This window comes from Sus scrofa, chromosome 12 (assembly GCF_000003025.6).
Source record: "Sus scrofa isolate TJ Tabasco breed Duroc chromosome 12, Sscrofa11.1, whole genome shotgun sequence".
Classification (NCBI taxonomy): domain Eukaryota; kingdom Metazoa; phylum Chordata; class Mammalia; order Artiodactyla; family Suidae; genus Sus; species Sus scrofa.
Genome location: NC_010454.4, coordinates 47,050,854 through 47,075,917, shown reverse-complemented (window position 1 = coordinate 47,075,917; position 25,064 = coordinate 47,050,854). Strand labels below are relative to the sequence as shown.

The following is a 25,064-nucleotide window of genomic DNA, read 5'->3' as shown; positions in this document are numbered from 1 at the left end:
CAGGTGAGGCTGGCCTCCCCTTGTCCCCCCGCCCCCTCCGCACAGAGCTAGGTCTGAGGCCCATTCTTCACTGGGAGACCCGTGTGGGACTCCTTGTGCTTCTCCAACTGGTCTTCTCAGGCTCTGAGCACTTGTTCCCTTGCTGCGGGGCGGCGGGGGGGCAGTGAGCACGAGTGTCCACAGGATGTCTGTAATCTGAGGATCCACCCCCCACAAGGGCAGGTCAAACCCGGAGAGATGGCAGCCAGAGCTCCAGCGGGGTCTGCCTCTGGCGCTCTAATCCAAATGAGCATCCTAGCTTCGGGAGGATTCTTCGGATGACCGTGTTAGGGCTCGGTTCTCAAAATTTCTGCAACACAGCTGTCAAGCATCCGGTCAGAGTCGAGAGGATCCCGTATGTCTCACTCACCACTGCTCACCCAATAGAACACAGCACCACAAGCAAAAAGATTTTTCTATCAAGGACAGGAAAGACCAAATGGTTGATAACGTCCAGAGATGCCTGTTTTATTTCTAAGTGGTTGCATTTCAGGCTGGTGGCATCAAGTAACAGTCTCATTACCAACTAACTGTACCTCTGAACTACAAATCAACAATCCAACTCAGCAGGGAGCAACGGTGTCAACAGCTAATTGGGGGAGGGGGGAGCTGGCTTTTCCAAATAAATGGTCTTGGTTGGCTGTGAGTGGAGCCAAGGGTGAGGCCTGAGATTATTTTAAAGACCCTGACACCTGGTTGAGATGGGCTGAAACCCTGTGACTCTCTAGGTGAAGCCTCCATCCCAAATCCTAAGAGCACAGCTGTTACCTTCTTTTTTGGTGACCAGTTCAGCCCGAACAAGGCGCGGAGCTGGGCCTCGCAGAGTGGACCCAGGGCCCGCTTTCGTCTGACCTGTGCTCGGCCGGCACTCCCACTTAGGGCACAGCTCTTTCTGCAAGTTCTTAGGAAAAAGCTAGGCTTCTGGGAATTTGTCTCTTTTTAGTTCTGCTTTAAGAAAAGGGAATGCGGGGGTAGCCAAGGGTGGCCACATGGGCCTCAGCAGAGCTCCTGAAGCCCCAGGCCCAGAGCCGGCGAGTCAGGTCAGCGCTGCTGAGAGGTCCTCCTCTGGGCACAAAGAGCCACAGCATCTTGGGAACTCAACAGAATTCCACGAGTAGGGACTGTTCATCTGAGAAGGCAGAAGCTGGGAGAAGGTCAAGATCAAGGAAGAAAGAGCTAGAAGGAAAAACCAGCGGCTCTTTCTTAGCACGTGGGAGGCGCTCCATCAAAGTAAGCAATCGCCACGTGAATCACCACTGTGGCTACCCTTTTTCTCACCAGAAAAGAACACAAGCTTCCTTTGAGATGTGGAGGCCCCCTGCCCGAATCTGACAAGCTGGTGTTTCTCCCTCAGACCCGGACGGACCCAGTCCCTTCGGGAAGGATGCTCTCGCCCGCAGCTCTGCGCGGAGGCTCCCGCCGGCGCGACCCACTCCTGTCTCTGGACTGCTTGGGCTCTGCGCATGCGTGCTGGCACCTGAAGCGGAGCCAGCGACTCTGCCCCCGGGTGCCCACTTGGCAGAAGGACACCCTGGCAAATCTGTCACCAAGAGCCAGCGGCTGAGAGCGCGCTGCAGTCCCAGTTCCGGCCAGGTCACGCCGCCCTGCGAATCCCAAGCAGAGTCTGCAGACATGGTGGGTTCTCCTGCCGCCGAGAGGATGCGCACCCTAGGGCGCTAGCTGAGGAGTTAATGCAGAAAACAAGGCACCACAGAGAGGTTGGACACTTGGGTTGTGTGACTCGGGACACGCTGGAAAAGTCCAAGGGGGGAGGGAAGGAAGGGGGGAGGGGGGAGGAGTGAGTTTTAAATAATGTCCCCGGAAGCCGGAGCCCCACTAGATGGGCTCTGGTTTGAGCTTTTCTGCTAGGAAGTCATTCACAAAGGCCTCCACAATGGCAGGGGTGATCTCCTCCACGTCCATCACGTACTTGGCCCGGGCTGACATGTCCAGAATGGTGAGCAAAGGGGCAGCCTCGGGCAGGTTGGTGTAATCTCGCAGGGAGTCGGTCATGTCATCCTGGAATCAGCGGAAGGAAAGGAAACCAGTAAGTTTTCAAGCAAGAGGGCAGAGAGCGTCCTGGGCCCGACTTCCCAGCCAGCATGGGCTGCAGCCACCAGCGGCCGACCGCCAGCAAAGATGGGCTCTCAGAACAGGCCCCAAGGGGTCCTGTCCTGCCAAGGTGGAGGGGGAAGGTTGGTTCCGAGTCACCCAAAGCCTCAGGCAAGTCATCTTCATTAGCATGAAGGCAATTTTAACTTGTAAAAACGGGATATCATTTGATTACTTACTTGTGCAGCCCCCGCTGTAGGCTGAGGCCAGTCTAGACTTCAATCTCAGAAAGTTTTTAACCAAACGGCCCCCTGCCCCCACCCCACAGCTTCGGGGGCGGGGCCAGGGCAGAGGGGTCGCACCGCCAGTTCAGAAGCCGGGCTCCCAAAGGGCTCGTGCGGGTTTCCTGGGTCGCTGTATTTATCATGCGTTCCCAGGACTGTCCGGGTGGACATCCCAGTATCACGTGCAGCTTTATGAAGGACAAAGGCAATCACAGAAGTCCAGAGACAAGGAGAAAGAGCTGTAGGGGGCAACCATCTGAGCTGACCTTTCTTGCGGCCGATGACTGGAAATGGGCTCTACAGCCCCAGCCACAAGTTGTCTCACTATATGACATACCAAGGAATGAAAACACCCAAGTTGCCCTGCAGAAAAAAGGCTCGGGGGTATTCCCAGCCTTAAATGCTGGCGAGCAGGAGGATCACCAGTTTTTGAAACAAAAAACACTTCTTTCTAAAAGGGCAGTTCTTTAGGGGGGAGGATCATATTCCCCCCCACCCCCGCTCCCCGCCCTATAAAGAACACGCACTTCCCAGTAATGCCAAGTGATTCAGCATCTCCAGCACCGTTCACCTGACTTAGGCCCTCCATTTGGGTTAATGCACAATCTCCACGATAAACAGAGGGGAGACACCTGGACAAATACCGTACATCAAACTCCCATTAGAGGCCTAGGCCAACGCCAGTGCCGCAGCCTCCCCTCCTCTCCCCCTCAGCAAACACGGGGAGGTGAATTTTATTGTCTGTTTAGGCTTTGGAAGGGCCAACTTCTGCCTGCTGGAGTGGACAGGATCAAGACAAGGGAGGGGCCCCTCAGAACATGAGGGGCTAGGGTCCTGAGCTCAGAGGCACTCAGGTGGTGCCTAAGGTCCCGGGACCCTGTGTCCTTGCTCCTTCCAGGCTGCCTTGCTTCTGAGGTCAGGCAACTGGACCAAGAGGGCTGCCGTCTGGAGCCATGGAGGCCCCCGGGCCTCTGTCAAACTCCCTGGTCCAGGGCTCCCTCTCCCCTGGGCTGGGCCAGCCCCGATGCGGACCTGTGGACAGGCGAGGGGGCGCAGGGCTTCTGGAGGCGCTCCTGACGGCACATTCACTCGGCCACCCACTTAAGGTGGGACTAGGGCAGGGTACTTCTCAGAGCCCAGGTCTCCTAAGTCCTGTAAAATGGACCCAATAACGGCTCACGGGGGGCTCCTTGAGGCGGGAGAGCCGGCCGGCGGGACTGGGAGCCGCCCTGCCTCTCAGAGCCTCCCTTTCCTCTCCCGTGAGGTAGCCACGCCAATGCCGTTGCCGGCCCAGCCCGAGAGGGAGCGGGGCGTGGAGGTGCAGGTGAGGCCCCTGGCTCCGGGGCTGCGTTTACGAGGCCTGCCCGGCTCCTTTTCAGCCGCGTTTCTAAAGCAGCGGCCCCTAGAGCCCTCCAGCCCCACCCCCGCGCCGGCTCTGCCCTTTCTCTCCCGCGCCCATCTTTCTTCTCCGAGAAAAGGGGTTAGAGCTGAATACGTTGAGAGGCGCTCCGTTTGTGCTTTGTGTGCAACAAGCCTGTGTGGCCCCAAGGCAGGGTCCTGTGAACTTGCTTTGTTCCCTCCACCCCAGGGCTGAGCAGGGACGTCAGCTGCCTCCCCGGGGCCCGCCGAGCAGGGGCGGCTATTGCGGTGATGAATGGGTGGTTCAGGGTGTCTGGCCGCCGTGCGACCCCTGGGATGCAAACACAGCGGGAAACGAGCGCAGGGCTCTGACCAACTGGAGGTACAGAGGCGAGCAAAGAAGGCCGGGGGCTTCAAAAAGTGCATCTGTCAATAACCGGCTTAGGCCGCCGCCTCTTGGGGGGAGGCCGCGGAGCATGCGCAGGGGATGGCTCCGGGGGTGGGGACCAAGGTGGCGCGAGGTGTGAGGTTGCTGCAAGAGTGGCAGAGGGAAGCGGTAGGGGCTGGAATTGGTCTTCCATGACTGATGGCACCCTTCGACGCTACATTTGTCTGGGGATCCTTCTAGAAGCACTGTCACTCCAGATCCCAGGGCCCCTTCAGACTTCCCCGAGGGCTGCATCACTTGTGTTCTAAAAGCCAGCCAGCTAAGCCAGCCCTGGTGGCACTCACCTCCCCGGCCACAAAGAATAGAAGCGGCGCCTCCTCCTCTTTGGCTTTGTACTTGGCGATGATCTTCTCAGCTATTGGCTGGATCAGCTGCTTGGCTGCCTCGGACTCTCCATCATCCTCAGAATCTGTGATGGAGAGAGGAAGACACAGGGAAACCCTGGCTTGTCGATCAGAGTGGTGCCCCCTGAGGGGGCCTGGGTCCAGGGCCAGATGGGCCGCCCCTGAATGGAGAAAACCAGCCTTCCGTGGGACGCTGGCCTCGCCTCCCGGGTGCACGAGGGTGTGTCTGCAGGCACAGGCCAGCTTTTGCTCCATGCTCTCACACCCGGGCCCGTGGGAAGAAGTCCCTTCACCAAGTAGCACTAAGACCCCGGCAAACACAGTCCTTTTCACTGAACTCTTGACACAGCTACCTTCGTTGGAAGCTAAGCCTCCCCTAAGCCAGAATGAGATGCCATGACCTCGGATCTCTGACTTCCTAATGGAAATGGCAGAATGGGTGGTGGTAGGTCAGAACTGCGGTCTGGTCAGCAGCACCAGGGCTCTGGGATGCCAGCATCACAGCTGGCAGCAGGACTGGCCTGCGAGGGGATGGCTGACTGCAGGGAGAGCCCCCTTGGGGCACCTCCTGCCTCCGGTGAAACAGCATGGGAGCAGCTCACTCCTGCTGAAGCCTGAACCTGAGAGCAAGTGCAGAGCAGGGGAGGGCAGGTGCCCGCAGGCGACCTCGGCCCAGAAGCACCACACGGCCTAGGAGGCCCTTTAGGCTGTCTCGGCCCACCCTAGGTCCCCAGCTAATTCTCTCTCTGATGCTTTGCCTCTCTGGGACCCTGTTTCCACAACTCAGATGTCCAGGGAGGTTCCCAATGGTCCCAGGCCCCAGGAAAGTCTGCGGCAGGCAGGAAAGTCCCAGGGTGACCGATTCCCCACGGCCATCTCTCCCCAGAGGCCTCTGTCCGCCCCGCGCAGGGCCACCCTACAAGTCAGTCTGCTTCATGAGTCCCTCGAGTCTGCATATTGGCTCCCCTCCTGGCAGCCCCCCAAAACCAGACCTGCGGAGACTTGGGGGGACTTGCTCTGGCCTCTCAGTGAGGTGCAGCTCAGCCAGGATCCCGCTACCGGATTTATTTTGAGTCAGAACCAAGCAACAAGTCTTAAGGCAGAGGGCAATGTGGCCCTTGGCCAGCAGTTGCTCCACCTGCAGAAGGAACCAGGGTCGCCCTAAAGGCCTGCGGGGAGCCCGGGGTTGGTGTTCCTGTGTCCTCCTGCCAGGCAGAGCGGTCAGTCGCCCGCTGAACACCAGAGTGGGAGAGGCGGGGACACAGAGGGGCTCTAGGCCCAGAGATGCTGCTGGGGGGCCGAGTGCACAGGTGAGCAGCAGCTGGGGAAGAGCCTTGGCCTGAGGGGGCCCGGCCCCCTGCAGCTGCTGTGCTTCAACCCCGCCTCCAACACTGGGTCTGTTCATCAGGGGGGCCCCCAGGGCTTCCTCAGGGGCCCTGACCTCTTCTTCCCAGCTGGCAGCCAGAGCAGCTAGAAAGGAAAGCACAGCAGCAGCTCCCAGAACACCTCCCCCCCTACGGGGGGGTAGGGGGGCAGAAACATGAATAAATCACTGGGGTCGAAAGCTCAGCGGCTGGAGACAAAGACACAGGCTCCGCATTGCTGGCGACAGAAAAAAGCCAGAGGGACAAATTCCGCCCACAGTGAGCTCTGCCCACCCTGTCCCTTGTCCCGCCCTGGGGTTTGGGGCTCCCACTGAGCTTCATACCTACAAAAAGGACGAGGCAGGGGCCCTCGTTGAGCTGCACAGCATTGGAGTCAGAGAGCTCCAGCACGGGCTTGGGGTGCCACGGGAAGCCCCTGCAGTCCTCGTCGTTCAGCACCTCCACCCGCCCCTGGCGCGTGATCACTTCCCCCTGCGGGTCCAGCACGATGAGGGTGGGGATGCCTGCAAGAGACAGCGAGCTTGGCCACGGCCCTCCAGTCTCCGGGAGGCCCCCCAGGACACGATTCAGCCCGAGGGCCCAGGATGGAATCCAAGCTCAGCCTCAGAAGAGCCACGGAACCCCCCTGGGTCTGCAGGTAACAGCTCCACGAAACCCCAAGCAAGTCGCCGCCCATCTCTGCGCCTCGGGACCTCTGCTGCCACGTGGTGAAAGCACTGCGGTTCCTACCTTATCCCACTACGTAAAGATCGATGAGGCTGTGTGTTTAAGAACTCAGCATGGAGAAGCCCCACGAAGCGGAAGCCGCTCCCCCACCTGCAGGGAGTCTGAACCTAAGGAGGTGGTGGGAACACACACTCCCCAAAGCACGAAGCACGCAGCCCAGCAGAGATCCAGGGCAGGAGAGCCCCACGCCGGCGAGCACGGGGCGGGGGGCTGTGCAGGGAGGAGCCTGGCGGGAGGAGAAAGCTGGCCGCCAGTGAGCCAGCTCCCTGTCCCCCATCTCCAGCCCTGCTGCCTGGGGAGGTTCCAGCACCTGCTCTGAAGGGGACGCTCCCTGGTGGGAACATGCTGATGGCAATGCTGCCACCCCCACATTGGTGTCCAGGGCTGGGCCAAAACGCTCAACACAACGCCCCCCTCCAACCAAAAGGCCTCAAATGCAAAATCAGAGGAAACCGACCCCCTCCTGGGTCGCACTGGCATTTGAGTTTTCCACCTCCCTGCTCTTTGCATCCCACTCCTCGCTGCATCTCCTCCAGCCAGGGCTACACCCCACCAACCACAGCCCACAGAGGCAGCCTCGGCCCTGCCCTTTGGGGACACTTGTCTCTCCACTGGCAGCTGGTCCCCTCCCCCGCTTACACTAACCAGCCGCCTCCCCTCCGGAGCTGACCAGAGCTTTAATTTTATATGGGCCGGTGAAAGCCGGAGCAATTGAATATTTATGGATTCCACAGCACTCGGTTGGTAATTTGCTCCACTGACATTTTACTTCTCCGTGGGGGGACGGGGGTGCCAAGGTACCAGAAATATAGCCGTGGCATTTCGTAACCTGCCCGGTGGCCAGAGCAGTGGGCATGCAGGGGTGGGCCTGTCTTCAAAAGGAAAAAAGAGTCCATTATGTTCACACCTAGTAGAAGAGGTGGCTCGGTGTGTTGGGGAACGGGTCCAGAGAGAAGCAGGCTCGGGGCGCTGCCTTTCCCATGACACACATCACACACAAAGGCACGCGGCCACAGCCGGCGCTCCCGGGGGCTCTCAGGACGCGCCCAGGGCTGGCCAGGCCTCCTGGGCGGTGCGTCAGACCACAGGAGACCCAGGCATTTCCAGCCGCATCTTCACAGCTGCACGTCATCGCCCAGAGGCCTGGGGCTCAGCTCAGGTGTGTCCTCATCCCAGGCTGGGCTTGGGTCAGTGGCCCGAAGGGAACCACTGGCGCCCAGGACAGGCCGGCCAGTGCAGAGGAATGCATCCCCAGCGCCAGGCCCCATCTCAAAAATGTTTTGGCCAAGTTCGTGTGTGTGTGTGTTTTTAGGGCTACAACCATGCCATATGGAAGTTCCCAGGCTAGGGGTCGAATCAGAGCTGCAGCTGCTGGCCTACACCACAGCCACAGCAACACGGGATCCGAGCTGCCTCTACAACCTACATACACCACAGCTCACAGTAATGATGGATCCTAAACCCCTTGAGTAGGGCCAGGGATCGAACCCACATCCTCACGGGTACTAGTCAGATTTGTTACTACTGAGTCACAATGGGAACTCCTAGCCAAATTCTTTAATCGGTTTCTGAAATTGGGCAATTTCAAGTGTTGGGTTAAACCAGGACCCACCCACTGTCAGGTTAGATTAGACACGGCAGCAGCCTGTATGTAGTCCGGATGTGGGATGCTCAGTTGGTCTGCGGGGGACACGCAGGTGTGGGGGATGGAGGAGGACAAGTAAAATCCACAGGTAGAGAAGCCCACTTCCTGAAACCGGTGCCTCGGTTTCCCCAAGTGACTGCTCTAAGGGGCTTCTTCATCCCCATGGCTGTGGTCTGTCTCAGTTCTGGCCGGTGGGGACCAGGATAGCAGGGCAGGGACACGACGCACCGCCCCCCCCCCGCCCCCCGGCCACACTAAGGAGTCCTCAGCAGACTCCATCGAGAAGCAGCGCCCCTGGGCCGCAGGTATGCACCCCTCCCCCACGGTTACGCAAAAGCAAAGGCCCCATTGTATTGGGTGCTTTGACCACCGAAGCCGTGTCTGGGAGCCCACGAGGACCAGGTGCATGTGACCGTGGAGCATAAACAGAAAATGACTCGGTACAGCCACCGCAGACTTCAACCCAGAGAAGCCCACGGCTGGCACGAGGACAGGGAGAAAGAACCGACAGACACCGGCATCGCTCAGCCTTGGGTTAGTTCGGTGCTGAGTGTGGCTGCTCTTCCAGGGGTGAACCAGCAGGTGAGACGCTGTTCCGGGGTGAACTCTCAGGCGCACCTGCTGCGCTCACCCGGCACAGGGACCTCGCTCACTCCCGGGAGTACAGTTACCCTCCCTCTGTGATGGTCAAGTCACCCACCCAAGGCCCCCTGGCAGGCAAGGGGCCCAGCTGGGACAAGAACCCTGGTCTGCCTGTTGGAAACGCTGCTGCGGTTTCTTCCAGGCCAGCCGCTGGCGGGGGACGCCCATCTGCAGGGAGGAGCTGGGCAGGGCCCCGCACAGCCCTCTCCGCACCACCCACCGCCCACTCTCTACTCTGAGGCTGAGAAGCCCTCCCCTTCCTCCCCCCGTCACGCCTTCCCTGCTCCCCCATCCCCTGCAGCAGGTCCCCCGAAGCAGAGGCTTCTAAGGAGAACTGAGGGCAGAGCCTCTAACGGGAAACTTAAAGGGACTGGAAAATGTCTCATCGATGCCTTTGTACCAAATAACTTCCACACCAGCAAGGGGCTTCTCTAAAGGGAAAGAAAAAGGAGCAGTTTGTCTCTGCTTCTCTTGAACGTGTGGTTTCCCAGCTGCGCTGCCCAGGACGGGTGGGGGTTCAAGTACAGTGAGGATTCAGAGGCAGATCCAGGCAAATCACCTCCCCTCTCATTTCCACAGCTGCCAAATGGGGGCAGCGAGAGTTTCCTCTTATTTGGGTGCAGGAAGGAATAAACGAAGGAATAAAATGCTTTTCCGCAGAGTATCTGGTCCACGGTAAGTACTCCGTAAACATTAGCTCCTATTATAAATAAGTTCATTTTATTATTTTTTCATCATCCCTAAGTTGATCATTTGGCTTGCAAGAAGGGACACAAAACTGCTGCCTTGCTCTGGTGAGATAAACAGAAACCTCCCCTCTGGCTGGAGGGAGTGAACTAAAGAAACAGAAGACGGAGCCGAAGCTGATGCTACAGGGATGGTTCCAGGGACCGTGTGGCGCCTGCCACGCGTGGGGTGCTGTTCTCTCACCGGCGCCACCCAGAGCGGAACCTCTGGGCACAGAACGCACGCTCTATGCTCCTACAGAGGGCTTCGGCCCCAAGCCCTGCCCGGGGTGGACCAGAGCAGTGCCTCAGAAACCCCCTTCTCCATGTCCCTCAAATCCTAGGAAGAAAGAACAAGGCCTAAGAACTCAGCTCCAAAAGGTTTCCTCCGGGGAGGAGCCGACGGGTGAGACAATCTCAAAGCCACGTGGACTAAGACGGCCACACGGTTGCGTTTGAATGCTTTCCTTTCTCTTTTTTTTTTTGGGAGGGGGCGCCCATGGCATGTGGGAGTTCCTGGGTCTGGGATCAAACCCAAGCCACAGCAGTGACAACCCCGAATCTGTAACTGCCAGGCTACCTGGGAACTCCCAATGAGCAAACTTTTTTTTTTTCCTTTTTCTTCTTAGGGCTGCACGTGCGGCACATGGAGGTTCCCAGGCTAGGGGTCAAATCTGAGCTGCAGCTACCGGCCTACACCACAGCCACAGCCACAGCCACAGCCACAGTGATGCTGGTTCCAAGTAGTGACTGCGACCTACACCACAGCTCACAGCAATGTGGATCCTTAACCCACCGAGCAAGGCCTGGGATTGAACCCACATCCTCATGGATACTAGTTGGGTTCGTTACTGCTGAGCCGCGACGGAGCCCAACTTTCTTTCTCTGCTTTTAGATGGCAGTGTGATTGCAGAGACTGCTGGGAGTGGGGAAGGGACACTGGGGGAGAGCAGACCCCAGGGCAGGGCAGGAAGAGCGGGTGAGGGCACATGGCAGGGCAGAGGGTCACAGGGTCATGGTAATAAGTGGCCATTACGAAGACTGCAGCAAGATGGAAAGTGTTTGTAACATGTGGCTAAATACAAAACACAGGCATTCTCCTGTGACGCAGTGGGCTAGGGATCTGGCATTGTCACTGCAGCGGTTTGGGTCGCTGCTGTGGTGCAGGTTCAGTCCCTGGTCCGGGCACTTTCACATCCCACAGGGGCAGCCAAGTAAGAAAAGAAAATACAGATCACACAGCACGATGTGTACAATCACAACTCCATAGAGATATCCTTGTAGGCAGAGATATCCTTGTAGGCAGAGACCAAAGCGACTCAGAAAAGTGAAACCCTTAGGCTAGGAAGGCAGGAATGTGGGTGAGACCGATATATGAGTTTTCTCAAATGGTGTTGCAATAAATGCTTTGACAGAATAAAAATCAAACAAGACCCAAAGGGCACTAAGGATGGGCCACCAAATACAGTCCATCCACCGGCCACATGAACGGTCAATTCCATCCCCACAGCCCTCTTCTCCCTTGACCCTTCCCCTGCTGGGGGAGCTCAGGAAAGGAAGAGGGAGCTGGTCTGGGGGTGAAGCTCAGAGAAATGCAGGGGAGGTCAAAGGGATGAGACTGGGTCCACTTGAACTTGGCCAGCGGGCCCATGTACCCACGACAGGAGGCACCATGACAACGTCTACGACAGCAATGTTCGGAGGTCCCACTGTGGCTCTGCAGAAACGAATCTGATTAGCATCCATGAGGACACAGGTTCCATCCCTGGCCTCGCTCAGTGGGTTAAGGATCCACTGTTGCCATGAGCTGTGGTGTAGGTCGCAGATGCAGCTCAGATCCTGCGTGGCTGTGGCTGTGGCGTAGGCCAGCGGCTACAGCTCTGATTCTCCCTCTAGCCTGGGAACCTCCATCTGCTGCGGGTGCGGCCCTGAAAAAGACAATAAAAAAGGGCAATGCTCTTGTACTACAGAAAACCCAGAAACAACCACGTATCCTCCAGCAGCGCAGCAGATAACAGACCTGCGCCACGACGCCCTTCCCAGCACCGACGGGAAATGAACCAGATATAAATATCAACAGGGAAAGATCTCAAAACCATAATATTTAGTGCCAACAGCAAGCTGCAGAATGACAGCACAGCATGTCAGCACTTAAGTACGCTTCTAAAAACATGCCCAGCACGGCTACACATTACTCACGGCTTCACAGAGATGCAGTGAACCTATGAAAATGGATTCGGAAAATTCACGTTCAATGGATGGTGGTGTCACGCCCCCGCCACGGAGAAGGAAGAGCGAGGCTCTGCGAGGAGGAGTCAATGCTCCTATCTGTTTACTTTGTTTTTCTTTTGTATTTTTAAATTTTTCTCTTAGTATAGTGAATTTACAATGTTCTGTCAATTTCCGCTGTACAGCAAAGCGACCCAGTTACACACACACACACACATATCCTTTTGCTCACATTCTCCTCCATCCTTTCATTCATTTATATTTTAAATACCCAAAGCAAAAACATCAATTCTAGGCGGTGGCCACGTGGGTGTTTGTTACATTCTTCTTCTTTTTCTTTTTTCCCTGTTCTCAAAATGAAACAAGAGGAGCAGGAGAGCCCTGAGGCTGCTCGGTAGGTTCCGGAGCAGCCCCCAGCCTCCCCCCGGCCCCGGCCAGGTGGCCCAGCTCCAGACAGCCCACACCAGTCCTTTGAATACTGAGAAATACCAACCAAAATCACCAGCGCTGGCCCCTCAGCCGACATAAATCGCCAATGTTTTGTTTCTATAGCAAACAAAGAGATGCTGCCTCAAGTCCATTTTTTGAAAGGGGCAGGGAAGAGTGAAAAGAAAGGGAAAGAGAAGAGGGTGGGAGATGGATGAGGGAGGCAGGGAACAGCGAAAAAGAGAGGAAAAGCTGGGGATCAGGCTAAGGGACCAGAGGGCAACAGGGAGTAGAGACAGACAGACCCCAGGAGGGTGATGGGCCGGCGCCCACTGCTTCTCAGTCCTCCCAGCAGCTGTCCTGGTGGCAGGGCCTCCGTCCACCCCCAGGGGGGCGGGGGAGCAAAGCCAGTGAGGACCCCTGATCTGGGATAAAGGGGGCTCTGAGCCGCCCTGCGAAGGACATGGCGCTCGCCGACGGCCAGCATCACACAGTTGCTGTGGGATTTGTCTTTCGCCAAGTGCAGCTAAACCCTTGCCTTTGAAAGGTGTTTTCCAGCAGCTTATAGGGCCACACATTCCCCTGCCTGCATAACGCTGGGAGTCGGGAGGCCACGCCAGCTACACGTCCCTCCCCATCCCCAAAAGGAAATGGATGGGGGCCAAATGCCAGGGCCTTGGTAAACTCAGGCAGCCCCGTGAGGACAGCAGGCCACACAGCCCAGGCTCAGCCCAGAGCGCCCCAGGAAGCCGGTGACCAGCCTGGGAGCAAACCCAGCAAGACCTGCCATGGGTCCTGCCATCTGTGAAAGGCATGAGTTGAGGCACAACCTCAAGATCCAGACTCTCCCATCAGCACCTGGATGGATGGACACCTTGACAAAGTTTCAGCGCTTCTGCAAGGCCTCTGTCAGGATGCTGGCCCACACCGGAAGCCAAGGATGCTCAGGCCCAGCTCCCAAGACGCTCAGAGGATGCATCAGAAATACCAGAGGAGGGAGTTCCCTTTGTGGCTCAGAGGTTAATGAAGCCAACAAGGATCCATGAGGACGTGGGTTCGATCTCTGGCTTCGCTCAGTGGGTTAAGGATCTGCTGTTGCTATGAGCTGTGGCGTAGGTTGCAGACACGGCTCAGATCCTGCATTTCTGTGGCTGTGGTGTAGACCAGCAGCTGCTCCGATTTGACGCCTACCCTGGGAACTTCCATATGCTGCAGGTGTGACCTTAAAAAGCAAAAAAAAAAAAAAGGAAGAAAGAAATACCAGAGGCCAACGTGCCTCTGGGACTTCTCTTCCAGTCCAGCTTAAATGTCACCATTGCACTGATCTCCCCTTAAGTAAAATTTTCAAAAAGCCCTGAAGTCCAAAGAGCCAAGTTCAAGGACCACAGCCTGGTGCTCAAGGCCCTCTGAGATGTGGCGTGACCAGACTTATTACCCATTCTGCCCCACAGTACACCTGGGGCATCCTACTCTGTCCTTTGCCCTGGAATGTCCCAAACCTTCTACCTCAACTCCATCCATTCTGGGAGGCCCTGCTCTCCAGGGACCTCTTCCAGGAAGCCTTCCTGGCTTGAGAGCTCCATGCCAGAGTCTCCCGTGAACTCTGATTATTCCATTGTTCCATTTCATTAAATGCTGCCTTGAGAAGGATGCTGTGGGGCTCTTCACACTCTCGTTTCACTGTGCTGTAGTGCATCTCTGGCTTGACAGGGCCAGACGCGGACAGAGCAAGGTGGGCCGGCAAGGTCGGGCAGGCTGCTTGCAGGAGTGAGTCCTAAGGCTGAGCCAAAGAGGCCAGGGATCAAGCGAGCAGTCGGCACAAAACACTGCGCCAGGGAGAGAACCTGCAAGTGAGGAAACAGAAGGCGGGGAGCCGGGAAAGCAGGTAGGTTCAAGTTCAAGAGAGACTAGTACAGACAGCTGGCAGTGTGCACCATGCAGCCAGTGGACCAGGAGCCACAGGCCAGGCCAAGCAGGGCTGGGCTGCAGAGGGCACTTGCTGGCTGGAGCTGGGTTCTGTTGTGTGGCTGCTGGGCTGCTGCTTGCCTGGGCGTGGGCCTTTCCAGATCAGCTTTCTGATCCTCAGCTGGGGGGCGCCTTGACGTCAGGAACCACACTGCCAGGGCCTTAAGAGACTGAGCCAAATGAATGTGTCTCTGAAAAACTCTCCATTTTCTTCCTGCTCAGCTGTGGTTGCCACGTCCTGGCTGTCTGGGCCACACCTAACAACTGTGGCTTCTACCACTGTAATATTTACATGTTAATGGCTAGAGAATCCAAAAGGAGAGTTCCCTTCTCTGCTCTCTGAAGGCAGACAGAAGGGATCGATTTAATTTTTTTGCACCCTGGCAACGTTTGACAGGACATCCTCCAGCCTCAGCTCTGTGTCCAAAACTTGGGTGGAACCTTGCAGGGCTGGGACTTCTCCTTAGGAGATTGCTCTTCTGTGCCCACCCTGCTACCAAGGGCCTTGAGAAGCATCTCACGGAGCACTGGGTGCGTAGAGACCACCCCCCCTCCTATTCTGAAACTGGCTCTGCATGGTACCGACCATCCTTGGGTAACGTATTAATTTCAGGTGACCTCAGGGCCTTAGCACTGACCACCAAGAATACAACCTGCACCTCGCTGGCCTCCACATCTGAGAAAGGGCAACAGCCTCCCTCAGAGATGAAAAAAGGTTGTGCTTCATTGAGGACATGTGCTTGGGAAGAAGACGCCTCCATATAGAGAGACAGCCTGACAGCAGAGTGGCCGGGGGAAGCCCAGCACCTAGCTCTACCTTCGGGGACAAATCCAATCTTTCTCAGTCCTCGTACAAAATGGCACTTATTTGACCAACACCTTTTATTTTCATTTTTATTTTTATTTTTTGCCCATGTGTGTAGCCTGTGGAAGTTCCCAGGCCAGGGACTGAACCCATGCCACTACAGCAACAACACCTGATCCTTAACCTGCTGAGCCATAAGGGAACTCCTGGCCCATACTTTTTAGGTCTTCAAAAGACAGCATACTCCTTTAGTTATTTCTCAATGTAAATCTCCCTCTGTCCACTCAAGGGCAGCACTGGGACACCGTTCTGGTTTCTTTCTTCCCGCTGAGCTCCGTGTACCGTATTGGTGGTTAGATGGAGCTCAAGAAATAGAATCTTAGGCATTTAAATCTACTCCACCTTTCTTCCAAAAAAGATTTGAGGCAGCTTGAAAAGTGCATGATGTAGGAATTCCCTGGTAGCCTAGCGGTTAAAGATCCAACGTTGTCACTGCTGTGGCTCGGGTTTGATCCCCTGGCCAGGGAACTTCCACATACTGCAGGCGTAACGCAAAAAAAGGAAGAGAAAAGAAAAAAACCCCCCAGTGTGATATAATCTAATAAAAAGAGATGAAAACACTCCCCTGAAAGGAAAACAAGGAAGGAAGCGAAAAAACGAAGCATAGATCAAGGGCCTGCAGAGAAGTGGCCAGCTTCCCCAAACTGCTAAAGGTGATTACAAATTCAGCTCTGAGTTTGCTGGGGGCTAAAGCAAGGAAACACTTGTGATCTATGATGAAATCGAAAGTACACGCAAGGAAAACCTAAAACTAAAAATCCACCTCCATCCTCAAGAGAAGGTCAGTGTTTGCTGGGCGCTATAGAAGAACTTCCTGAGCAGATATGCCTCCAAGTGGGATTTCGAAATGGAAGACTTTGTAGACTTCTGGAGGCCTCTGGGTACACTGCCAGTTCCGCTCCTGAAACGCTGTCCTGATTGACATTCCCACCAGCAGTCTGCGCTCTTCCCGACACTGGGGGTGATCTTTTTTTTTGGGGGGGGGGAGTAGGGTTCTCTGCAAATGTGATAGATACACATCCAGCATTTGCATCTGTAAATCATGGAAGAAAACGACGCTGACTATTTTTCTCATCCATTCTGACCGTGCGCATCAGGTGAACTGCCCACCGCACGGCGTGTGGGTATTTTCCACTAAACCGTCTCTTTCTGGACTGGGATCTGGAAGGCGCTCTTCATCTGCGAAGGACAGACATTCTCTGCCATCGGTCTTACTAATACTATTAGCTGCCTTTTTGCTGGTAAGCTTTTAGACAGCCCACCATTTATCTTGTTTAGGTCGTAACATAAAATAGTTCCCTTGCTCTCCCTGAGTCAGTCAACTCTCAAGCGCCTCCTCTGGACCCAATGCTGAAACTTTCCAACTTTACTGAAAAAAACAAAAGAGGTTCAGTAACGTGTTCAAGGTCAGTCAGCAGCAGGGGCCTTGGCAAGTACTGGGTGAATGAATGACGGGTACACCGAGAGCCACACGGTTTTACTCATCCCCAGCAAGTGGCAACGCAACCCTGTCTTTCGTGTCACTGGCCAGGGCTCACCCCTTATCTCAGTGGATGCTTAAGATGCAGCGCCTACCCCGAGGCACACCTGTTTAAAGTCGCTCTGCAAGCAGAGCACCGGAAGGAAATACACCTGGCTCATGGCCTTTAAATTAACCAACTTGGTGGAGCTCCCATCAAGGCTCAGCAGAACACGAATCTGACTAGGATCTATGAGGACAGAGGTTCGATCCCAGGCCTCGCTTAGTGGGTTAAGCATCTGGCGTTGCCGTGAGCTGTAGTGCAGGTCTCAGATGCAGCTTGGATCTGGTGTGGCTGTGGCTGAGGTGTAGGCCGGCAGCTACAGCCCTGGCTTGACCCCTAGCCTGGGAACTTCCATATGCCACGGTGTGGCCCTTAAAAAGAAAAAAAAGAAAAAAAAAATCAATAAACCAACTTGGTACCCTTCCTTCTAGACCAGTGAACCATGTCATGTCACTTCACTTCTGTCTGGAAAGAAAACTGCTTTCCTCTTTTTTACTAACAGGGGACACAAGCCTCCAAAATTCTCAAAGGATTAGTACACCTAGTCTATTAACACCCAAAGTGTGGTCCCTGGACCAGCAGCCTGGGCGCCCCCTGGGGGCTTGATAGAATCAGGATCTCAGCCATACCCCAGAACCATTGAATCCGAATCTGCATTTTTCACAAGCTCCCCCAGGGAATTCTTACATACATTTGAAATTGAGAAACATTTATTTTAAATGAAATATAAAGTTTTTGCAACCACCTCCTAACAAAGCCATACACTCACTCTAAATAGTGAAGAAAAAAGATGAGAGAACTCGCGCTCACCACAAGCTGTGCAGCAGTTTGTTCATAAATCTTGATTTGTTCCCCCCCCAACCCTCGCCATACTATAAGGAACACGGAGAACTCGAATATCAGCTGTCATCTGTCTAGGGCTGACCAGAACCTGTCACTATGATACAAAGAGAATACATTTAACTTGGAACAAGCCACTTAAATGTTTCACCAAGAAAAACCCTGGCTGGGGTTCCACTGTATGGAACAGTGGGTTAATAACCCAGTGTTGCCACAGCTGTGGCACAGGTTGCAGAGGTGGCTCAAATTTGATCCCAGGCCCAAGAATTTCCATACACTCTGGGTATGGTCAAAAAAGGAAAAAGTGGAGTTCCTATCGTGGTTCAGTGGAAATGAATCCGACCAGCATCCATGAGGACAAAGGTTCGGTGCCTGGCCTCGATCAGCGAGTTAAGGATCCGAGAGCCGTGGTGTAGGTCGCAGGCGCGGCTCTGATCTTGCGTGGCTGTGGCTGTGGCATAGGCCGGCAGCTACAGCTCCGATTAGACCCCTAGCCTGGGAACCTCCATATGCCGCAGGTGCGACCCCAATAACTCGGGGGAAAAAAAAGAAGAAAAGGGGAAAAAGGAAGGAAGGAGGGAGGGAGGAAGAGAACCCCTGGCGGGCTGAAGGCTAGGAAGGAGCTGTTCACAGAACAAAGAGGACAAACACACCAGCAGCAATTGGCGCATCACTGTCAGTCAACTGTACATCAATAAATAAAAAAAGAATAAAAACAGCCTGTCTGCCTAGCAATCCTTTCCGAAAAACACCGTGACTAGTACTTCAAGTTTCCAACTCTCGCAGTGGAACATTTGCCTTCCCTGCGACGCCGGGCAGCGGTGTGAATGGGAAGAAGGTTGGCATCTACGTTAACCCCGTGATGCTCCAGCCGCCCCTTGGGGCGGATTTATCACCTTAATTGAGCCGATGGGGGCGCTGAGGCTCAAAGAGCCTGAGTGACGGACCCAAAGGCCACTCTTGGGTCTGCTTGGCAGGAAGACCCTTGGGAGCGGGCTTTGGCCAAGCCATTGGGGTGCCTGCGCTCCACCCGAGCACCCACGAGGCTGGGTGGCGGGACGGAGCTGTCTCCCCCAGACAAGGACTTAAGGAAAAAAAAAAAAAGGCTTTAATGAGGTATGATGTACATACCGTGAAATCCACCGCATGGTTCTAAGATGCTGAAGAATGGGAACATTCATGGAAATAAAGACGCTCTTTCCTCTGGAAGGAGAGCCAGAGAGGCGGAGAGCCCGGGCAAGCAGGGCTCCAGGGAGCCCCCCGAGGGGGGAACGCCTACCTTGGATCCCATAGAGCCGGTTGAGGCGCGACCGCCGGGCCTCGTCGGTGTAGGGGACCGCGAGCCACGGCATCTCACTGAAGTACTGTTTGAACGAGTCCTCCGACCTACGAGACACACGTGGGGAGACAAAGCTGTTACCCCCAGGGCGCCACCGCTGGGGCCTCCCCACCTTCCAGCAAGTCGTGCCTGGGGCCCGACATGCAGGGCTTCTCATCATCCTGCTCCCCGGACACCAGGCTGGGGTTTCGGGGGACAGGATCTACCCACTCGGGCGGAATCCCCCAAAAGCAAAACGCCACACAGCAGGTGGACGCCAAACTGAAAAGCCAGGCCACGGCAGCAGCCCATGGCTCTGTGTCGTCCTTCTTCAAATCCGGCTTCACGTTCCAGTTTGCAGCATGAACTGTTTTTCCTTTTGTTCTTTTTCTTTCTTTCTTTTTTCCTTAGGGCCGCACCTGCGGCATAAGGACATTCCCAGGCTAGGGGGTGAGTCAGAGGTGTAGCTGCTGGCCGACACCACAGCCACAGCAACACCCAATCCGAGCCACAGCCTCATGGATACCAGTCAGGCTCATTACTGCTGAGCCACAACAGAAACTCCCAACAGTCTTCTTTTGGAAGGAGCCGAGATGCTCAGACCCTGCATCCCTCGTGCTACTTCCCATCTGTGCACATAACGGGGAGGGGTATAGGGCCACATCCCCTTTTTAAAAAATTACTCAATGAATTTTACTACATTTACAGGGGTACAACAACCATCACGACCAAATGTTATAGCATTTCTGTTCCAAACCCTCAGGGCCTCCCCCAAGCCCCCAACCTGTCTCCTTTGGAAACCACAAGTTTTTCAAAGTCTGTGAGCCAGTATCTGTTCTGCAAAGAAGTTCACTGTGTCCTTTTTTTAGATTCCACATGTCAGTGAGAGCATTCGATGCGGGTGGCTCATTGTCTGACTGACTTCACGTGGCATGATAATTTCTGGGCAGGACCACACTCTGAACCAAGCATATGCCTACGCCTCCACAGGTAAGAAACTCTAGCAATGAGAAACTGAATGGAGGGGCAGAAAGCAGACCAGGGGAGCCGTGGGACTGGGGTTTGGGGGTGAGGAGTGACTGGGAAGAGGCACGAGGGATCCTTTTCATTGACGGAATGTTCTCTATCTGAATTGTGATGGGGACACAGGTACACACATTAGGCAAAATTCATTCCCCTGTACACCTAAAATGAAAGCATTTTATTGTATATAAATTATGCCTCAATACAGTTGATGTTTTTTTTTTTTTTGGCCACACCTGCATCATGGAAGTTCCTGGGCCAGGGAAGGAATCCAAGCCACAACTGTGACCTAGGCCCCAGCTGCAGCAAATGCTAGATCCTTTAACCTGCTGTGCCGGGCCAGGGATGGAACCTGCACCTCTGCAGCGACCTAAGCTGCTGTAGTCAGATCCTTAACCCACTGCACCACAACGGGAACTCCTAAACTGATGTTCTTTCGAGTTTAAAAAAAGTGATTCCTAGAGTTCCCTGGTGGCTTAGCGGATTAAGGATCCGGAGTTGTCACTGATGTGAGAGTTCGAACCCTGGCCCCAGAACTTCTGCATGCCGTGGGTTCAGGAAAAAAACGGGGGGGAGGCTTCCTTCCTGTGGCACAACTTCAAGCTTGTTCACTCACATGCACAGATTGGGGAGGCAGCTGGGGAACAGCAGGATGGGCCCACGGGCCAATAACCGAGCACACAACGTGCAGATGTCAAGGATACGACAGCATGTACAACGCCCCCAGTGTGCAGGCATCCTGAGACCCTCCTGTGAGCAGGAATGTAGGAGGCAGGATGCCTGGTGGCTCGGTCTGCACTGGGGCTGGAGTTTTGAAATGAAGGAAGGTCACCGATGAGTAAAGTCAGCAAGAGGGCAAGAAGCAGAGGAAATTGAGGCTAAAAGGCCCTGCCGTGCTCCAGGAAGAATGTCTGCCCTTCTTGTTCTCCGCAGAGCCCTCCCATAAAGCACGTGGCCGGAGCGAAGAAAAATGAGTGCACAGCCAGTGGAGACAGATGTCACATTCCATTAGTCCCTGGCTCTCTTCTTTCCATCCTCCCCACTCTGCATCCTTCCGCCACAATCCAAAAAGCTGACCTGATCAGAAAAATGCATCCTAATCTCAAATGCCCCAGGCCGGAGCTGGGATATTTACAGCAAGAACAGGTTTTTCTCGGCTCCCCTTCAGACAATTGCAGGAGTAAATATGAAATGCATCTGCTGGTCTGCTAACAATCCCACACATCTTCCTGAACCCCCATCCCCAAGCTCGGCACTCAAGGGGCGAGAGGAGGGAGGCCCCGCCCCCTCCCAGGTGCGTGTTACCTGTCTGCACTAACAAAGATGATCTCGAACTTCTGGCCCGCCTCCTTGATCTTGCGGTAGGACTCCACCAGGACCCGGGTGAGGCTTCGGCAGGGCGGACACTGAAAGACACGAGTGGGATCCTGCAGCGCCACGCCGTGCCTTCTCCTTCCCATTTCCCAGCCACCTGCCAGCAGAGGCCAGGTCAGCGATACCCAAGCGGGGCTGGGATCGCATCTGCGGTTTATAGAGGAGGCAGAAACAAAGGTGCCTCCCAGGATGGTGAGCAACCAGCACACGGGCAGAGGGCGCCAGGGGGCAGCCGTCCATTGAACCCCTTGCCCTGGAGGCACCATCAGAAGCCTCATCGGAATGGGAGGACGACCGCAGAGGCCAGTCCGAAGAAGCCCCGGTGGCTGGTTGCTATTATCATTCACTCACAAGCATCTGTGGCCTGCCAGCAGTGCAGCGGGCACAGGAGGAGGAGGCAAGGGCACCAGCAAAGGATGCCCATACAGTCGCACCTGCAGAGGCCAACCCCAGCTGGTCTCAGTGGCGATGGTGACATCACTGCTCCCCTCTGTCCAGACTGAAGACGGACCAGACACTCACCCAGTGTGCAGAGAAGTAAACTCCCACGTGAGAGCCCTCCAGGCTGCTGCTCTCCAGAGCTGGCCCATTATTCCTAAGCAAGGGGCCCGCAATGACTTCCCTGAAGGGCTTAGGTCCCCAAGGGAATTCCAAACCTGCAACAGACAACGGATGGTGAGAATGTTAAGACTCTTCCTTGTGGTCTCCCGGATCCAAGAGGCCCACCTCAGGGCCACGTGACAACTTTATCACTCAAGAATATTTAACGCATTCATAGGACCTGCCCCGAAGCAGGAATAAAAGCAGGACTCAACCTGTGCAGGGTCCTACCTACACGCAAGGCAGCGGTTCCCGAGCCTGGATGACCACAGGACCCAGCTCCTGGGGAGGGGGTGGGCCATGCTTCTGAAAAGGACAGAAGCCCAGGTCCCCCGCCACCCCCCACCCTCATCTCAGGATCCAGAAGTAAGGCTAAAGACACGTGTCCAAAACAAAGCAAAGGGCTCCCCCAGGGGCAGTGATGAGGGGGTAGCTGGGGGATCACTGCCCAACCATCTTCAGTTCCAGCCCGGGACTCCCAGGGGCTCTCGACTCGGCATTTTACAGTCAGCTGGGGAATTTTGAAATATGATGCTCGTGGGCCCCAGCGCTAGAGATTCTGATTCAGCTGGGCTGGGTTGGGGCCCAGGGAACTAAGCGAGATGAGCATTTCAGTCTAGCAAAAGGAAAGAGTAAAACTGCTCAACCCAGATGGTCAACATTCTGATGACATATAGGCCCCAGGCAGGAAGAGCAAGGATAGGCTCCCCGCTCAGCGGAGCAGTGCTTTCTCAGCGGGTGGTCCAGGGACCACTGCCTCAAAATCGCCTGGGGTGGGTGGAGCGGGAGGGAGCAGCACAGCCTGGCTGAACAAGCAGGTGGCCAAGCCCACCCTGAAACAGACGGGATCCAAAAATCTCTGGGGCTGGGGGTGGGGAAGCTGCGTTTTTAACAAGCTCCAGAGTGTGGTGGGTGTGAGTATGTGTTTACATTTCAGAAGGTAAAGACTTGGGGAGGTCCCGCTGTGGCTCAGTGGGTTAAAAGGCCAACTGCAGCATCTCGGGTTGCTGAAGAGGTGCGTTCAGTCCCTGAACCGGTGCATTGGGTTCAAGGATCTGGTGTAGGTCGCAGCTGAGGATTGGATTCAATCCCTGCCTGGGGAACTTCCAAACGCCATGGGTGTGGCAATAACGAATGAATGAATGAATGAATGAATAAAAAATCACTTGGTTCTACCTGCCCTGATTTCTAATGAGAGCACTTCTTTGAAGCAGGTGAAATTTTTCCTGGGAAAATTTGTGACCAGAGTCGAATCTTCTAACTGGAACAATAAAGTGAGGGATGGAGGATCATTTGTTTGTTTTGTTTTGTTTTGTTTTGGTCTTTTTGCCTTTTCTAGGGCCACTCCTGCAGCATATGGAGGTTCCCAGGCTAGGGGTCTAATCGGAGCTGTAGCCGCCGGCCTACGCCAGAGCCACAGCAACTTGGGATCCGAGCTGCGTCTGCGACCTGCACCACAGCTCACGGCAACGCCAGATCCTTAACCCACTGAGCGAGGGCAGGGATCGAACTCGCAACCTCATGGTTCCTAGTTGGATTCGTTAACCGCTGCCCCATGATGGGAACTCCTGTTTGTTTTTTTAAAGGGTCACACCTACGGCATATGGAGGTTCCCAGGCTAGGGGTCTAATCGGAGCTATAGCTGCTGGCCTACACCACAGCCACAGGAATGCAGGATCCGAGTGGCGTCTGCGACCTACACCACAGCTCACGGCAATGCCGGATACTTAACCCACAAAGCGAGGCTGGGGATTAAACTTGCAACCTCATGGTTCCTAATCAGATTCGTTTCCACTGCGCCACAATGGGAACTCCAAGGGACGGAGGATCTTAAAACCCTTCATAACTCCAGTGCACAGGGGGAGAGGAACAGGCCCTGGACAGCCTCCCGAGCAGGGTGATGAGAGCTGCTCGGGCACAACCATCCAGCCGCTGGTCAGCGACACAAAGGCTGTAGAGCCCGGGCAGCACCAAGCAACCAGGGGCCTGTGCTGCTGGGCCAGGAGAGCAACACAGAGCCCGAGACTTTGCTACAGTGACATCTTTTTTTTTTTTTTTTTTTTTTTTTGTCTTTTTAGGGTGACACCTGCAGAATATGGAGGGTCCCAGGCTCGGGGTCAAATTGGAGCTGCAGCTGCTGGCCTACACCACAGCCACAGCAACACAGGATCCAAGCAGCATTTGTGACTATACTGCAACTTGCGGCAACACCGGATCCTGAACCCACTGAGTGAGGCCAAGAATGGAACCGGTGTCCTAATGGATACTAGTCAGGTTCTTAACCTGCTGAGCCACAGTGGGAACTCTTTTTTTTTTTTTTTTTGGTTTTTCTAAGGCCTCTCCTGCGGCATATGGAGATTCCCAGGCTAGGGGTCTAATCGGAGTTGTAGCCACTGGCCTACGCCAGAGTCACAGCAACTTGGGATCCAAGCCGTGTCTGCAACCTACACCACAGCTCACGGCAATGCCAGACCCTTAACCCACTGAGCGAGGCCAGGGATCGAACCCTCAACCTCATGGTTCCTAGTCGGATGCGCTAACAACTGAACCACGACGGGAACTCCGCACAATGGGAACTCTCATATAGTGATATCCTAACGAGAAAAAAAACCCAAACCACTGAGCCTGACTCTGATTGTGGGGGTGACAGCTGCCTCCAAAACAGCTCTAAGAGTCTGCGTCTGGGCTCAAGCTTCTTCTCAAGGGCCTCCTCAGCTCTCAGAGCTGAACTTCCTTTTTCAGATTCCATCTCCTTTGGCCCATGAATTAAAGCCCCCAAGAGGGACATTCTGATCTCTGTAAAAATCTTAACCGTGACCTAGAGAATACCATCATTTCATCAAGACAATATTCTCTCGCCAAATAAACCCACACTCCTGTACTTCCTTTATACGCTCCTGACCAACAGGGAGGAGGGCAGGGGACAGGGCTGGGAGCGCGGGCGGACCCCCCCTGCCCGCCCCCCCCACCCCGCCCCAGGTCTTACCTTCCGGGTCATCGCGGATCACCAGCAGCCCGTTCCTGCACACGACCTTGCCAGTGGTGGCGTCTAAGAATATGAGTGATGGAATGTTGGAAATGCGGTATTTGTTCCAAAGTTTGAGCTACAAGAAGAAAAGTACGAGAAGGTGATTAAGTCCAAACCGGATTAATCGCAGCGTTCTTTTGAGTCCCCTGGGCCTGAGGGGCAGACGGGCTGGAAAACACTAAAGTACAGATAAATGAATGACTGATGGAAATCAGGGCTGCTTG

The 25,064-nt window shown here is 55.1% G+C and overlaps 1 protein-coding gene across 1 annotated transcript in view; it reads right to left on the bottom strand.

Annotated features, from left to right (window-relative positions):
* Nucleotides 483–25,064, bottom strand: part of NXN (nucleoredoxin) — a 166,261-nt gene continuing 141,679 nt past the window's right edge. Inside the window, exons 2-8 of the mRNA XM_021067528.1 lie at nt 24,799–24,916; nt 21,735–21,868; nt 21,144–21,244; nt 18,777–18,883; nt 6,235–6,414; nt 4,467–4,591; nt 483–2,058 (exon numbers count right to left, since the gene is read on the bottom strand). Coding sequence (XP_020923187.1) covers nt 1,876–2,058; nt 4,467–4,591; nt 6,235–6,414; nt 18,777–18,883; nt 21,144–21,244; nt 21,735–21,868; nt 24,799–24,916 — 948 coding nt within the window. The 3' untranslated portion in view covers nt 483–1,875. The remainder of the gene's footprint in view (nt 2,059–4,466; nt 4,592–6,234; nt 6,415–18,776; nt 18,884–21,143; nt 21,245–21,734; nt 21,869–24,798; nt 24,917–25,064) is intronic.